The 14,537-nt window shown below is 35.6% G+C and overlaps 2 protein-coding genes and 1 long non-coding RNA gene across 3 annotated transcripts; 2 read left to right on the top strand and 1 right to left on the bottom strand.

Annotated features, from left to right (window-relative positions):
• The first annotated feature begins 343 nt into the window (after nucleotides 1-343).
• Nucleotides 344-1,489, top strand: LOC18599708 (oxygen-evolving enhancer protein 2, chloroplastic-like). Its single transcript, XM_018121805.2, has 2 exons — nucleotides 344-704; nucleotides 879-1,489. Exons 1-2 carry the CDS (start codon nucleotides 416-418, stop codon nucleotides 1,070-1,072), a joined length of 483 nt encoding a protein of 160 aa, XP_017977294.1. The 5' UTR covers nucleotides 344-415; the 3' UTR covers nucleotides 1,073-1,489.
• A 6,183-nt stretch (nucleotides 1,490-7,672) lies between these two features.
• LOC18599706 (oxygen-evolving enhancer protein 2, chloroplastic-like) lies at nucleotides 7,673-8,490 on the top strand. The gene is made up of 2 exons (XM_007029777.3): nucleotides 7,673-8,038; nucleotides 8,213-8,490. Exons 1-2 carry the CDS (start codon nucleotides 7,750-7,752, stop codon nucleotides 8,404-8,406), a joined length of 483 nt encoding a protein of 160 aa, XP_007029839.3. The 5' UTR covers nucleotides 7,673-7,749; the 3' UTR covers nucleotides 8,407-8,490.
• A 4,567-nt stretch (nucleotides 8,491-13,057) lies between these two features.
• On the bottom strand, nucleotides 13,058-13,606 carry LOC148762926 (uncharacterized). Its single transcript, XR_016026145.1, has 2 exons — nucleotides 13,352-13,606; nucleotides 13,058-13,252 (listed from the first exon to the last, which is right to left on the bottom strand). It is a non-coding gene; the product is annotated as an uncharacterized LOC148762926 (long non-coding RNA).
• Between the last annotated feature and the right edge of the window lie 931 nt (nucleotides 13,607-14,537).

Below are 14,537 nucleotides of genomic sequence, written 5' to 3'. Positions count from 1 at the left end.
ATTGCAACCGTAAAATTTTACTCTATCACAAGTTTTTTGGAGCCTGCACGTGAAGGCAATGCTAGACCCAGTTTGATTGTCGTATGCTAGACCCAGTTTCCCTCTAATGGAGCCATCAACATCAAACTTGTACTCATTCACCCGTTTGCCATGTGAAAGTGAACGTGACCCAAAAAAAAATCGAACAAGCAACCAACCCCGGATCATTTCCAATTTGAATCGATATTATTAATTCAAGGTCACATGTAAAATGTGCCAAACGGGTGAGGGGTACACCAATTAGCGCCTTTCGCAATCTTATCTATTTCTCGTAGTAGTAGATAAATAGGGGACCAATTTTCATTTTCCATTACATCAGTTTAATAGACTGACTACAAGGAAAAGAGCTCAGAGCAAAGCAAAGCGAAGAGGGAAAATGGCGTCTACTGCATGTTTCTTTCATCACCAAGCTTTCGTCCACGCACCATTAATTCCAAGATCTTCATCCCCACAGCGCCACCGCCTCAACATCAAGCCCTCCAAGCTTGTGTGTAGGGCTCCGAATCAGCCGCTGAATAAAGATCATCAAGCCGTCCAAGGAGGCGTTTCTCGGAGGTCGGTTGTCGATGCGCTTATTGTTGGTTCTGCAGCGATTGGCTCTGCGCTTACATTTGTGGGTGCAGGCTATGCTGCTGGTTTTTCATTCGGACCGTTTAAGCCGCCAGGTAAGGCTATAATTAGTAAATTAATGGTGTGATATTTTCCTCTGCTCTATGCTTTCTTCACTGGTTCAATGGGGGAAGCCTAAAGCTATATTTGTTGTCCGGCGTTGCATTTCTGACATCCATAAAACGTAAAACAACAAGCTCTACCTGTGATTTGTTCATATTAATTTACAGGTAAAGAGTCGTGGCCGGAGCTGGTTGGGGAGAAAGGAGAGGTTGCAGCAGCGAAGATCGAGAAAGAGAATCCAAATGTGAAAGCTGTGCTGTTGTTTGAGGGAGATATAGCCGATATGAGGTTCGATTTTGGTAGGGTTCGGGTTGTTGTCGATGCAGACGGGATAGTGACTCAAGTGCCTCGGATTGGCTAGATCTCTACAATGCATATCATTGTGCTAATATGCTACTGTTGGTCCGTTAAGAATCAATGTTATGAATAAACACTTTCCTGCTCACGGTGAGTTTTCTTTTAAAAAAAGAGGCTGATTCATATATTGCTTGATAATATCATTTACAGCTACCTGGTACTGGTGTTGGAGTTAATGCTTGCATGTGTCAAGTGGACAAAATGACAAGTGACAATCCACTTGGATATCCTGCGTGTTTGTATGTGTTTGCTTAGTGTTGAAGACCACTACGTGTAGCTATGCATGTCACTATGATAATCATGTTTTACACTTGTTTTTCATGTATTAACAAGTGTTATATTTGTTGATGACTTGTGTTAATGAAGCTGTGTATATATTTGTTGAATATGAATGAAACTAGTATGACCTTCTCTCTTTGTATACTCTGTTTTAGAGATATAAAACAGAGACTTTATCATTTTGTCTGTTATGGCTTTGCTTCGTTGTACTGGTTGTTGAGTGTTTTGCACAGGTGTCTATGATGTGTCATCTTGCATGCTTAGTTTTAGATGCAGCTTAACACTTGTCTTTTGTGTTAACAGCTGTTAAGCTTATATAATTTGTATAAATATTTTGCTTATAGTTGAATGAAAGCAGTGCAGAACCTTCAGCTAATCCTTCTCTGTTTTATCAGTTTTTACTCCATATCAGAGCATCATATGTCATCGTTTGCTCTGTTATAATTCAACAAAAATTTGTCTTCTCCCATAGTTTCCTTACAACTGGTAGTAAAAGCCACCGGTGTTAAACAAAGCTACAGATGCCTTTGTTAAACTGGAATAGCATGACTAAGTCTGTGCCCAATAATAACTCTTATTACAGCATATGAAAAACTAGACCCGCCAGCATTTCCCTTACACTCTGAGCAATCCCTGCCATCAGACCAACGCATGTGCAAAATTTCTGATGAAACTTAAGCTGGAGAACAGAGGAGCTAAAATGATTTTTAGGAATAGAGAAGAAATTGAAAAAACCAATAACTGGAGAAAAGAACTTATCGTACGAAGTTGCAGCTTGGATTGCCCAACTTGAAAATGAAATTTCCTAGAAATTAGTGTGAACGTGGAAAATATGTAGGTGAAATCATTATTTTAAGACATTCAAGAAGAAAAGATGGGAAAAAATATGGAGGAAAGAGTAAGTTATTCACTGTTTGCGCACAAAGAGATGATTTTAGATTAAAAATATTGTCGGTATATATAATTATTAATGACTAATGAAACTAACTTACATGAATGTTTTTATAGGTTAATTTAGACTTATATATCCAAAATTATAAATGCCCAATATTTTTCATGGAATGTTACTAAGCACATACTTCTATTAAGTTTAAATATATGAAGAACAAGATAATTTTGTAGATAAAAAAAACTCCAAGAAAATTGATGAGAGAAAAAAGCTTTGAAACTTCATTAATGGCATCTCTATTTGTTATGCAGTAGTAGAGGAAAAAACAAAGCATTAGTAGCTGGCAATGCCATGTTTCAGTCAAACGACTACACAAAATTTTTTCAAGAGAATTGTAGACACTTGGCTATTTACACAACAACTTTAGAGAGAATAAATGGCTAATACAATAAAAAGGGTAAAATTAAACAGTGACTTAGTCAAAGAGTTAACATGAAATAGACATATGCTTTTCATGTGATACCCAGTCGTCTTCAACCTCTGCCTAAGCTTCAAACTCAGAGTTTTGGTGCAAACCTTGCAGACCAGCAACTCAACCTCAATTTTAACACACCTCCTTACAGTTGAGCTTGGTGACTCCTAGCTTAGTCAGAATATCAGGAAGTTGCCCCTTTGAAGAGCAGTGTTCAACAAAAATTTCTCCTTTTTTTATCGCATCTCTAAAGGCATGAAATTTTACTTTTATGTGTTTAATTAGTCCAACCATGATAGACAAGATTTTTGGCAATCGTAATGGTGGACTGATTATCAATTAGAAGCTTTAATTTGTACATTTGTTTTGCTTAAAGCCAATATCAAAAAACAGTTTCCTTAACCAAATTGCATGATTTACAACTGAAGCTATTGCGACATACTCAGCTTCAGTAGAAGACTAAGCTACAACATCCTGTTTTTTGCAATTCCAGGTGAAAACTACACTGGCAAAGGAGAAACAAAACTTAGATGTAATACGTGAATTTTCAATACTACTGGACCAATCACTGTCACAATAGTCAAGAAGATTCTCACTTGCATTTTTGTTGAACATTAATCCAAAGTTAGCAGTGCCTTGATATTCTTGAGTACCCTTTTAGTAGCCATCAAATGCAAATCAAATGGTGTTTGCATAAATCTAGAAAGTGTACTAGCAAAGTACATTATAACTAGTCTAAAGTTTCATAAATATAAGAGACAACCAACCAAACTCCTATACCTTGATTCATTTGCCAGAAACTTCCCTCATTTTTGCACAGTTTGCTGCTAGAAACCATAGGTGTGTCAATAGCTTTACAATTCTCCTTTTTAAACCTCTTAAGTAATTATTTAGCAACTTTGTTTGATGAATAAATATGCCATCCGATTTTTGCACAAATTCAATGCCTAGGAAGAATGACATTTCACCGAGATCAGTCATCTTAAATTCCTCCATCATCTTGAGTCTAAAACTCATCAGCATTGAGCCATTTGATCTTGCAACCAGCATATCATCTAGATACAGTAACACTATCAGGTTCACAAATTCATTTTCCTTCATCACATATAAAGTTGGATCATTAACACCTCGAATGAAGCCTTTGTTACATAACTAGCTGTCAATCCTTTCACACCTAGCCCTTAGGGTTTGTTTAAGGCCATACAAAGCATTAATAAGTTTGTAGACTTTATCTTCACTGCCTTGGACAACAAATCCCTCAACCTGTTCTATAAAAATGTCTTTTGATATATAACCATTCAGGAAGGCAAATTCCACATCCATATGCCATATTTTCTAACTCTCTTTAGCTGCAATAGCGGTTAAAAGCCTCATGGTATCATGCTTAGCTCTCGGGGCAAATGTTTCTAGGTAATTAACTCCATAAATTTGAGAATACCCTTTGACAACCAGGTGAGCTTTCAACTTGTTTACCGAGCCACCTGTATTCAACTTCGTCTTTAAAATCCACTTAGTGTAGCTTTAGTGACAGAGTTTGGTTCCATTATCATTGAGTTGCATCTTTCATAAATATCTTACAATGATCTAGTACCTCTCACAGCCAAATTTTCATCTTCAAGATCTTCTTCTTCATCTCTGTTAATCTATGGTAAAGGATAAGCATTGATATTAAGATTTTTAGAACTTTCAATCAAAGTTTTTTCCCAATTCCATTGACTTCCTTCATGAAACTTGACATCCAGATTGATAAAGACCTTGTTTGTATCCACATTATATAGCTTACAGCCTTTGGAAATGCCACTAAATCCCATATGGATGGCTGTTTGAGACTTTGAATCAAATTTTCTTCTTCTTTTTTCATCAGGTACTTTTGCATAACCAATGCGTTTAAATGCCTTCAAATGAGCAATAGAAGGTTTTCTGTCATATCAAGCTTTAAATGCACTCTTGGACTCTAAAGCTTTAGTTGGCAAATAATTCAACAAGTTCACTGCAGTATTCAATGCCTCTGCCCAGAATCTTGTTGGTAAACCCTTGCCAATCAACAAACACCGTGCCATCTTAACAAGGGTCTTGTTCATTCTTTCATTGGCCCTATTTTGTTGAGGGCCATGTAGCACAGTCACTTGATGTTTGATGCCTTTGTAAGCCAAGAAATCTTTGATGCCATTATCATATCGTAATATCTTCATAGAGAAACCTAACTCATTTTCTGCCAAAGCCTTGAACTTGATGAATGTAAAGGGGGTTCTTGTGATAGGGAGAGGAAGTGTTACAAACAAGTAAGAGGACGTGCCAGAGGAGGCATAGAGGAAGATTGAAGCAGTTCCTGAAGTACTAAGTGCTGTGGCAGGTGGAAGACAATAAGAAAAGACTTAAAGAGACTTAGAGAGTACAAGATAATTAGAGAGAGAATTTAGAGAGAGAAGCTCTCAAGTTGAAAATGTGTTAGGAAGGGCCAAGAAGAGTCCCACAAATGAATTGTGAGGCTCTATATATAGTGCTAAAAGTGGCGGTTACATAAAAATAGGCTTTAATGCGCCTAATGAATGACATTATTATGAAGAATATTAATGAAAGTAACCGTTACTGTAATTGGATGTAGTAAGACTTGTTCTCAAGTAAAGGTAATAGAAAAGAGGTGTACGAGAATAGGTACAAGAGAATAAGCTGTACATAAATAAGTATACGAGAACAAGATAAGAGGGTGAAACACTTGTACTTCAGGAAAGGGTTAAGAGGAACACCTCTTAACTACATCCATATCTAAGCCACCAAGCCAAACTCTCTGAAACATCCCAAGATGAAAGTAACCCATGAACCCTGCCACTTATTTTGAGTTACTTTCACTGTCATCCAAGTGAAGCGGTTATTCTATTCAAAGTGGCTGTTCTACTTGTATTAGTTGTTCCATATGGAGTAATACTTTACTTTTTTCTGATTATTTTGCTTTAAGTAGTACTTCACTTATTCTGCGTGAAATAGCGCTTCACTTGTTCTGCGTGAAGTAGCTCTTCACTTGTTCTAATTATTCTACGTGAAGTAACACTTCACTTATTCTGGTCGTTTTGTGTACAACATTATGTTGTAACATAATTCTTTAAAGTAACAGTATTAACCAAAATCTAATATCTACAATGAACTAGTTATAAACTTCAGATTTTTGTTTCCTGAAGTAAACCCACCAATTTTGGTAAGGTCATCAATAAAAATCAAGTAATATAATTTGCCAGTAAAAGAAGGAATACTCGTCGGCCCTCCCACATCTTAATGAACTAATTGAAGGTTTTCTTTTGCTCTTCAGTTACTATTTTTAGGAATGGAATTTCTGATCTGTTTTCCAAACTGACACACATTGCATACGTTATCAATTGATGATACAGCTGGTAGTCCTTCTACCATGTTAGATGAAGACATCACTTTTAGAGAGCCATAATGGACATGCCCAAGACGTTTATGCCAGAGAGAAACATCATTAGTCAAACATTGATAGGCAATAAATTCATTCTTCAAGAAATCAATTAGGAAACACTTATTCTTCATTCCCACAATAAGTAGTTCATTACTAACAGAGTCAAAAATTGAGCATGATTTCTCTTTGAAGCACAAGGAAAAATTATCTTGACATAATTGTCCCACACTAAGCAGATTTTGGCTAACCTTAGGAAAAAAAAAGGCATTTGAGATAAGCTCTCATACCTGAAGGAGTTTGGACACTCACAGTGCCCTTTCCCATGATTTTTATGTGATCTCTATTGCCAATTTCTGGCTCTGACCGAAAGCTTTTATCCACTAAAGTAAAAATTCCTTCTTCTCCTGTGATGTGATTAAAACAAGCACTACATGTCAGCCACACATCCTTGTTTCTTTGGTCATTTGCAATTTTCAGCACAAATAAAGCCTCATCGATCTGGTCCATCCACCTCCTCGACCACAACAACTTTTTCATCATTTTGTGCAGGCTTGGATTTACCAACTTTTTCAACATGTCCCATTTGATTACATTGCCGACACTTCACATTTGGATGAAACCAACAGAACTTTTCTGTGTGATTTCATTTTTTATAATAAAAACATGGTTGAAACTTAGCTTTACCTTTCCATTGCTTTCCATGCTTGAAGGATTGAGCATAAAAATTACTCAACGCTTTGGACTCAATATCAGAATGATTTCGGTTCGAATACAAGCAAGTCCTCTTAAGGTCCGCTGTTGATAACCACGCACCTTTTTATTACAGCGTGGTGATAAGTTTTTTCATAGCAATTCAAGGGTACATCTTTAACATAAATCAAAGCTAAGCTAAATAAATTTCTTCTTGTAAATCCAAGTAAACCAATTTGCTGTTCCTCTTAACTTCTATATAAAATTACAAGTAAAACCAATTCAAGTTCTCCTCATTCCACTTCATCAATATTTTTTGTTAACATCTTAAATGTTGCAATATTTTTGTGTAATTAAGTTTCTTTCAAATTATTGGCCTAGAATCATGTGAAAATATTTGATTGTCCCATGGTCTCTGATCTCTCTTCACCACCTACGAAATTGCAACCGTAGAATTTGAATCTATCACAAGTTTTTTGGAGCCTGCAAGTGAAGATAATGCCAATAGACGAAGGGAATATTTGATTGTCATATGCTGGACCCAGTTCCCTCCAATGGAGCCATCAACATTAAACTTGTACTCACTCACCCGTTTGCCATGTGAAAGTGAACATGACCAAAAAAGAATCCAACAAGCAACCAAACCCGGATCATGTCCAATTTGAATAGATATTATTAATTCAAGGTCACCTGTAAAATGTGCCCAAAGAAAGAAAAAGAAACAGGAGCAATTATTCTCTAGAAAAAAATATGCTAAAATTTGATTCCACTCTAAAGTTTGACACGGGTGAGGGGCACACCAATCAGAGCCTTTCGCAATCTTATCTACTTCTCGTAGTAGTAAATAAATAGGGGACCAATTTCATTTTTCATTACATTAGTTTAATAGACTGACATACAAGGAAAAGAGCTCAGAGCAAAGCAAAGCGAAGAGGGAAAATGGCGTCTACGGCATGTTTCTTGCATCACCAAGCTTTCATCCACGCACCATTAATTCCAAGATCTTCATCCCCACAGCGCCACCGCCCCAACATCAAGCCCTGCAAGCTTGTGTGCAGCGCTCAGAATCAGCCGCTGAATAAAGATCATCAAGCAGTCCAAGGAGGCGTTTCTCGGAGGTCGGTTGTCGATGCGCTCATTGTTGGTTCTGCAGCGATTGGCTCTGCGCTTGCATTTGTGGGTGCAGGCTATGCTGATGGGTTTTCATCTGGACCGTTTAAGCCCCCAGGTAAGGCTATAATTAGTAAATTAATGGTGTGATATTTTCCTTTGCTCTATGCTTTCTTCACTGGTTGAATGGGGAAAGCCTAAAGCTCTATTAGTTGTCCGGCGTTGCATTTCTGACATCCATAAAATGTAAAATAATAAGCTCTACCTGTGATTTGTTCTTATTAATTTACAGGTAAACAGTCGTGGCCGGAGCTGGTTGGGGAGAAAGGAGACGTTGCAGCAGCGAAGATCGAGAAAGAGAATCCAAATGTGAAAGCAGTAGTGTTGTTAGAAGGAACTCCAACTGATAGAATGTTCGACATTACTCGGGTTCGGGTTTTTGTCAATGAAGAAGGGATGGTGACTCAAGTGCCTCGGACTGGCTAGATCTCTACAATGTCCATCATTCTGCTAATATGCTACTGTTGGTCCATCAAGAATCAATGCTATGAATAAACACTTTTCTGCTCACTGTGAAAGTGTTTTTTTTTTTTTTTTAAAAAAAAAGGCTGATTCATATTTTGCTTGATAATATCATTTAAGGCTACCTGGTACTCGTAGCAAAAGCCACCGGTGTTAAACAAATCTACAGATGCCTTTGTTAAACTGGAATAGCATGACTAAGACTGTGCCCAGTAATATCTCTTATTGCGGCATATGAAAAATTAGACCCACCATCCAAATCTTGTTTAATTTGTATGGTTAAGTCAGTCTTATCTCTTAAATTTAAATATGGGACTTTTAAGTTGAATTAATATTCAAAATTTTAGTTCTTAGAATATTCTAGTAAACTTGTTTGGAAGGAATAAAAATTAAAAAGGATGGGATTTTTTTTCTCATAATTGCATTATATTAGAGTTAAAATTCATATTTTAGTCGGTAGGAATTCAAGTTTAGTGTTTAGCTCATAAATTAGTAAATAAATTTTCCACCTACATTTTGAAAGGCAAAAGAAAAAGGAAATTTATCAGATGCAAAACGGTAACTTTGATGTTAACTTTTGAAAATCCAAGCCTGCAAAAACACGTAAAAATTAAGACCTTTAAAAAATCCATTAGCACCTACAAATTAGATGGCGACACATGCATGCATGAATGCAATCGTACAAAGTAGTCGCATGGATTGCCCAACTTGAAATTGAAATTTCCTGGAGTTTAGTGTAAACGTGGAAAATATGTAGGTACAATCATTATTTTAAGACATTCAAAAGGAAAAGATGGGGAAAAAAATGGAGGAAAGAGTGGATAATTCACTGTTTGTGCACAAAGAGATGATTTTAGACTAAAAATATTGTCGGTATATATAGTTAATGACTAATGAAACTAACTTACATGAATATTTCTATAGGTTAATTGAGACTTATATATACAAAATTATAGATGCCACCATATTTTTCTTTCAACATTTTTCATGGAGTGCTACAAGTTGAATGTTACAAGTAAAAACTCTTGGCCGGGGCTGGTTGGAGTGAAGGGAGAAATTGCGGTAGGAGTCCATAAAGAAAGAGAATTCCAACGTGTATATAGTATTTTGGTTAGAAGATAGATGCCATTTGCTCGGGAATTAGCCTACAAAAAAGTTCAGGTCGTGGTTAATAAACAATGGGACTTGACTCAAGCCATCATCGATATCATGAATCCAGATGTTTAAATAAGTATACGTTTGTATTTGAATATTTGATTTAATGATTAATGCATGATTCTGTATTTAAAAAATAAATTTTGATTTTTTTTCTCTAAATAAAAAAAATTGTGTTAAATAAGTTTAATAATTTGAAGTGTATATATACATAATATACACGCAAGCACATGAGATGAGAGAGGCACTTAATAAAGACCACTAGGTGGCTTAGTTTTTATTCTCCTATTGATAAAATGCATTTTTTTTATTAAAGAAGAAGAAATTAGAACTTACTTTTTAATATAAAAAGATACATATATCTATCATTTAGTAAAATACTTGAATATAAATATTAATTATTTTTAAAAATAAAACAATGTTCTTCTTGGTTTTAGGGTTTTGATGGGAAAACTAAATCAAAGAAATATAAATATGAATGCCATTATAAGAAGCCCAACATAAATATCAATTATTATGGGGAAGTCCAACAAAAATCGAAGGTTGAAAGAACGACGAATCGTCTGGTCTTAGTCTTCATTAATATCATCCAGATAAGGTGGGCAAGAGTTGGCTACAAAAATCTTCGAAAAATATGAAGAGGTGCAAGATGCGTTTATTGTATAAAGAAAAAGCAAAACAAGGAAAAGGTTTGGCTTTGTCAAGTTTGAATAGGTAGTAGAGGCGAGAAAAGTTGTAAGTAAGTTGAATGAGGCATGGTTGCTCATTAATATTGGCAAATATAAAATTTTATATGAGAGGTGGTTAAAAAGTAATTATAAAAATAATTATTATATATATATATATATATATATCAAATTTTATACATTTAATAATAAAAAAATTAAAAATTAAGGAATGACAGCTACCACCATCCGCCACTCCCTTGGCTCCATCAGTTCTATTTAATCATAGGTTAAGGTTAAATATTGCAAAGTTTGGAAGACGAAACTCAGACTAAAGAAGAAGGAATGAGGGGTGCAAAGTAACAAACAATAGAGGAGATAAAAGGGAGAAATTGAAGGAATAAGGAGAGATAGAAAAGGTGAAGAATTTTGAATGTGCAATAGTAAACGAGTATGCCCCTCAAGGAGAGAGAGAAAAAGTGACCATATGGAATGATATACTTAGCTTGAAAGGGAAGATCGTGAAATGATGGTGTATAGCAAGTGATTTCAATACAGTAAGGATTTCATTGAAAGGATGAATTGCTTGCATTTGGGGATTGGAGTAGAGGATTTCAATAGATTTGTACAAGAAGGAGACTATATTGGCCTACCTTTAAAGAAAAGATTCACTTGGTTTGGGGAGATTAAAAAGGAAGCAAGATTGATAAGTTCCTAGTTATTATAGAGTGGATAACAGTGTTCTCTTCATAGGTCAATGTTAGATCATTAAATGGGAATATTAAGGGCCATTGATTTTGTGCAAATTAGGAAAAGAAAAAAATGAAAAAGCCATAAATTCAAATCAAAGGCCATTAATGCTAAAATCACTAATTACTATAATGGAAAACCTCATGGGAATGAGCACTTGCCAAATTAATTAGACATCTTAATCCTTGACTAGAAATGATTAACTATTAGCCTAAGTTCAATGTAAGCAACATTTTGGGAGAAACTCAATACAATTTTTTTTAGGTTAAAATACCTCAATAGTCTCTGTACTCGCGCACTTTTTTTAATTTAATCTCTTTACTCAAAATCATAACAATTTAGTCTCTTAATTTTAGAAATTGCTTCAATTTAGTCTCTCTAATATTTTCTTTCGAAATTACCCTTCATAAAGCTGACGTCAGCACCGACGTGGCATTGACATGGCACCATTTGTTGATGTAGCATGTGAGGTAGGCACCATATGTCACACTCTCTGTCACAGCCCAAATTCTGGGCTATGACTAGCGCATAAGCCTAATGGGTATAGCCCACTAAGCCCAAGCAAGCTTATTTATACAATCTCGATCATTAATCCCAACCATCATTGCTAAAACCGCATATTGCAATTCTCAATTATAAATATTTTCGTAACGTTTTATAGCAATCCAATATTCACATTTGTATTATGCTAACATAGTATTACTCATTTGCCACCTTACAGTGGTATCAGTAATCAAATATACATATTTGATCTTTAACATGAATCTTAGTGGTCTTCATTACTTATACATGTACACAAGCATAAGACTCTTGACCGTCAGCGGAGTGATCGTGGGTGAAGGTACAACTACTAAGATACCATAGTACCTACCAAGAAGGCGAGCATATGTGTGCGACTCAATCTAGGTCCCAACTTGCCTTCGAATATGAAAACATGAAGTTTAAAAAAGTGAGTATAAAACTCAGTGAGTGAACATAAGAAGGGAACAAGCAATCGATAGGAATAATTTGGAAATCATGATGCACTTGTTTCAAAAACAATGTACTTGATTTAATTTTTTACTAAAAACCCCTCATTTCAAACCTTGATTAATACCCTTATATTGTTTCACAAACCTATGATCAATCCATGAAGTTAAATGGGTGAAAAGTAGGTCAAAATCAAACAAGGTAGCAAGCATGGCAACAAGTTTCTCACTGCATGGAAGTTCATTCTCGCTACAGCGAGATTCGGGAGGCCAAAACAGAAAGTTTCTTGTTGCAACAAGAAATAGTGTCAGTTTGCATGTATTTCAGTTTTTCTATTATATCTCCCACTACAGAAGTCCAATTGACCTGATTTTTGGACCATTAGAAAGCTAATAGGAAGGCCTACAACTTTTATGTTTATCACTTTTCCCAATTTAGATGGGAAAGTGGTCAAAATCTTTATAAAATAGAAAGCACTGCATCAGAACCTGAGAGTTTCTCGCTGCAGCGAGTTGTTGGTTGCCAAAACAAAATGTTTTCTCGCTGCAGCGAGAAGCAGGGCACCCAAGTGTAAAAAGGACCTCCTTTGTATTAAAAATCTATTTGGTGCTGCAATAAACTCAATTTGCAAGAACATGAGTTATTATCAAGATTCATCATGCCAATTTCAACATGAAATATTAAAAAATTTCTAAAGTTCAACATGCCAAAATTTCACATACATTACAACCATATACTATATTCATGAACTTTTATTTCACAAACATATATATACTTATATACATACATAAACACCAATGCCACCATCATCTCACCTAGCTCATGTGCATCCCCCCACATTGTGCACAATTAGTGTCATCATGTGCATTCCCCCACATCGTGCACACGAGCACTTTCATCATCCAACTCCCTCACCACCGTCATCACCCGCATGTGCATCCCCCCACATCGTGCACACGCACGGTTATCATTATCACACAATATCAATCATCCATGCACAACATATATATATATCTACCAACACAATGTAATAGTGCATGAATCCATAACATCCACAAGTCACAACATAGAGACAATTTATCAAGGGCTTGTTCCCAAGGCACCCGTTTTTAAGAAAAGTTTGATAAAATCATTCAAAGGTTTTGTGCAAATACATTCACATTCCCAAACAAATTTTAAAATACAAGTTCACTCACCGATATTTGTTGAATATTTAATCGACTTTAACTTCGATTATTGCTTCAAACGGGCATGTGAGGCCTTGTTAGAACCTATCACCCACAATATAACTATAAAAAATATAACAGCCCATAAATCTAATTTCTAGCCATTTCTAACACCTTAAAATCAAATTCTAACTCATTTCTCACCTTGTGGACTTGTAGTTGAACTCATTTTCAAGAGTTTTCAAGCTACTATGGCAAGTCTCTCTTTTTCTCTCTAAAACTTTCAGCTATTGAGAGAAAGTGATGAACAAAGACTTTTGAAGGCTGTTGAGGTGTAAAAGTGGAAGGGCATGAAAAACCCTATGAAAGAGTGGGCAAAAGCATGAAATTTGGACTTTCCATGAGGGATTTATGGAAGATTCAAGGTTTTCCACCCATGGAGAATGAAGAAAACGTGAAATGAAGATAAGGGCTGGGATGAAGAAGGAGAAGCTGTTGGAAGCTACTAGAGCATAGATATTTATGCTTCAAGTAAATCCAAATTTCCACTAAAATTATCAAAATGCCCTTAACATGGTGGCTTTGTCTTCCTTCCATCCTTTGTTCAACCTTTTTACTCTTTTGACACCGAAACAATGTCCATAATAGTTTAAAGGTACTCAGGTTCACGAAACTTTTAAATTTAGATCCGAGATGCAAAATAACCATTTTGCCCCTATCGTGAAAATTATCATTATTTTTATCTTCCTTATTTATTTACCATCATAAACATAATTTATTCATTTCTTAGGCCTATTTAGACCTTAATAGCATAAAAAAAACCCAATCGTAAGAGCTCACCAAGAGAAATTACGAAATTACCCCTAGTCTGCATTATTGTGTCTACTTCTAGTTATGTGCCTATGAAGATTGAGATTTCACAGGTTCACTTCTGAATTACCCTTTTTAACTCGGTAATTAACCTCAATTGGTATCCGATAAGCTTTATTAGCCACTACCTCAAAGTACGGGTACTACACTCTCTTTCCGCACCCATCCATGACAAGCCACGTGGCATGTCTAGAAAACAACACATGACATGACAAAAGAGTGACATGTGACTTGTCAAGTGAACGCCTCATGTCTCTTCCTTGTTTTCTTCAAAACTATTATGGGCTTGTTGAGTTTCAAACCCAATATCTCATGCAAGTATAATAAGCTCCTTGCCACCAACTCTAAGCTTTTACTATTGACTATATATAGCTTTTGTTTGTTTTTTTTCTTTTCTTCCCTCATATTCTTTCTTATTTTTTTTCTTTCCCTCTTTTTTTTCTTTTTTTTTTCTCTTTCTTTGTACCTTAAAGACCAACGATCAACAACTTGTGTTCAATGACTATAACTAGCGACTGGC

Source organism: Theobroma cacao, chromosome 5, assembly GCF_053813885.1.
Source record: "Theobroma cacao isolate CCN51 chromosome 5, ASM5381388v1, whole genome shotgun sequence".
In the NCBI taxonomy this organism is placed as follows: Eukaryota; Viridiplantae; Streptophyta; class Magnoliopsida; order Malvales; family Malvaceae; genus Theobroma; species Theobroma cacao.
This window is presented reverse-complemented; position numbering and strand designations above follow the sequence as displayed.

Bases quoted from the DNA above. Each gene is read 5' to 3' on its own strand.
- LOC18599708 (XM_018121805.2), top strand. From the start codon at position 416: ATGGCGTCTACTGCATGTTTCTTTCATCACCAAGCTTTCGTCCACGCA. The intron at 705-878 runs GTAAGGCTATAA...ATTAATTTACAG, and splicing joins CGGACCGTTTAAGCCGCCAG to GTAAAGAGTCGTGGCCGGAG.
- LOC18599706 (XM_007029777.3), top strand. From the start codon at position 7,750: ATGGCGTCTACGGCATGTTTCTTGCATCACCAAGCTTTCATCCACGCA. The intron at 8,039-8,212 runs GTAAGGCTATAA...ATTAATTTACAG, and splicing joins TGGACCGTTTAAGCCCCCAG to GTAAACAGTCGTGGCCGGAG.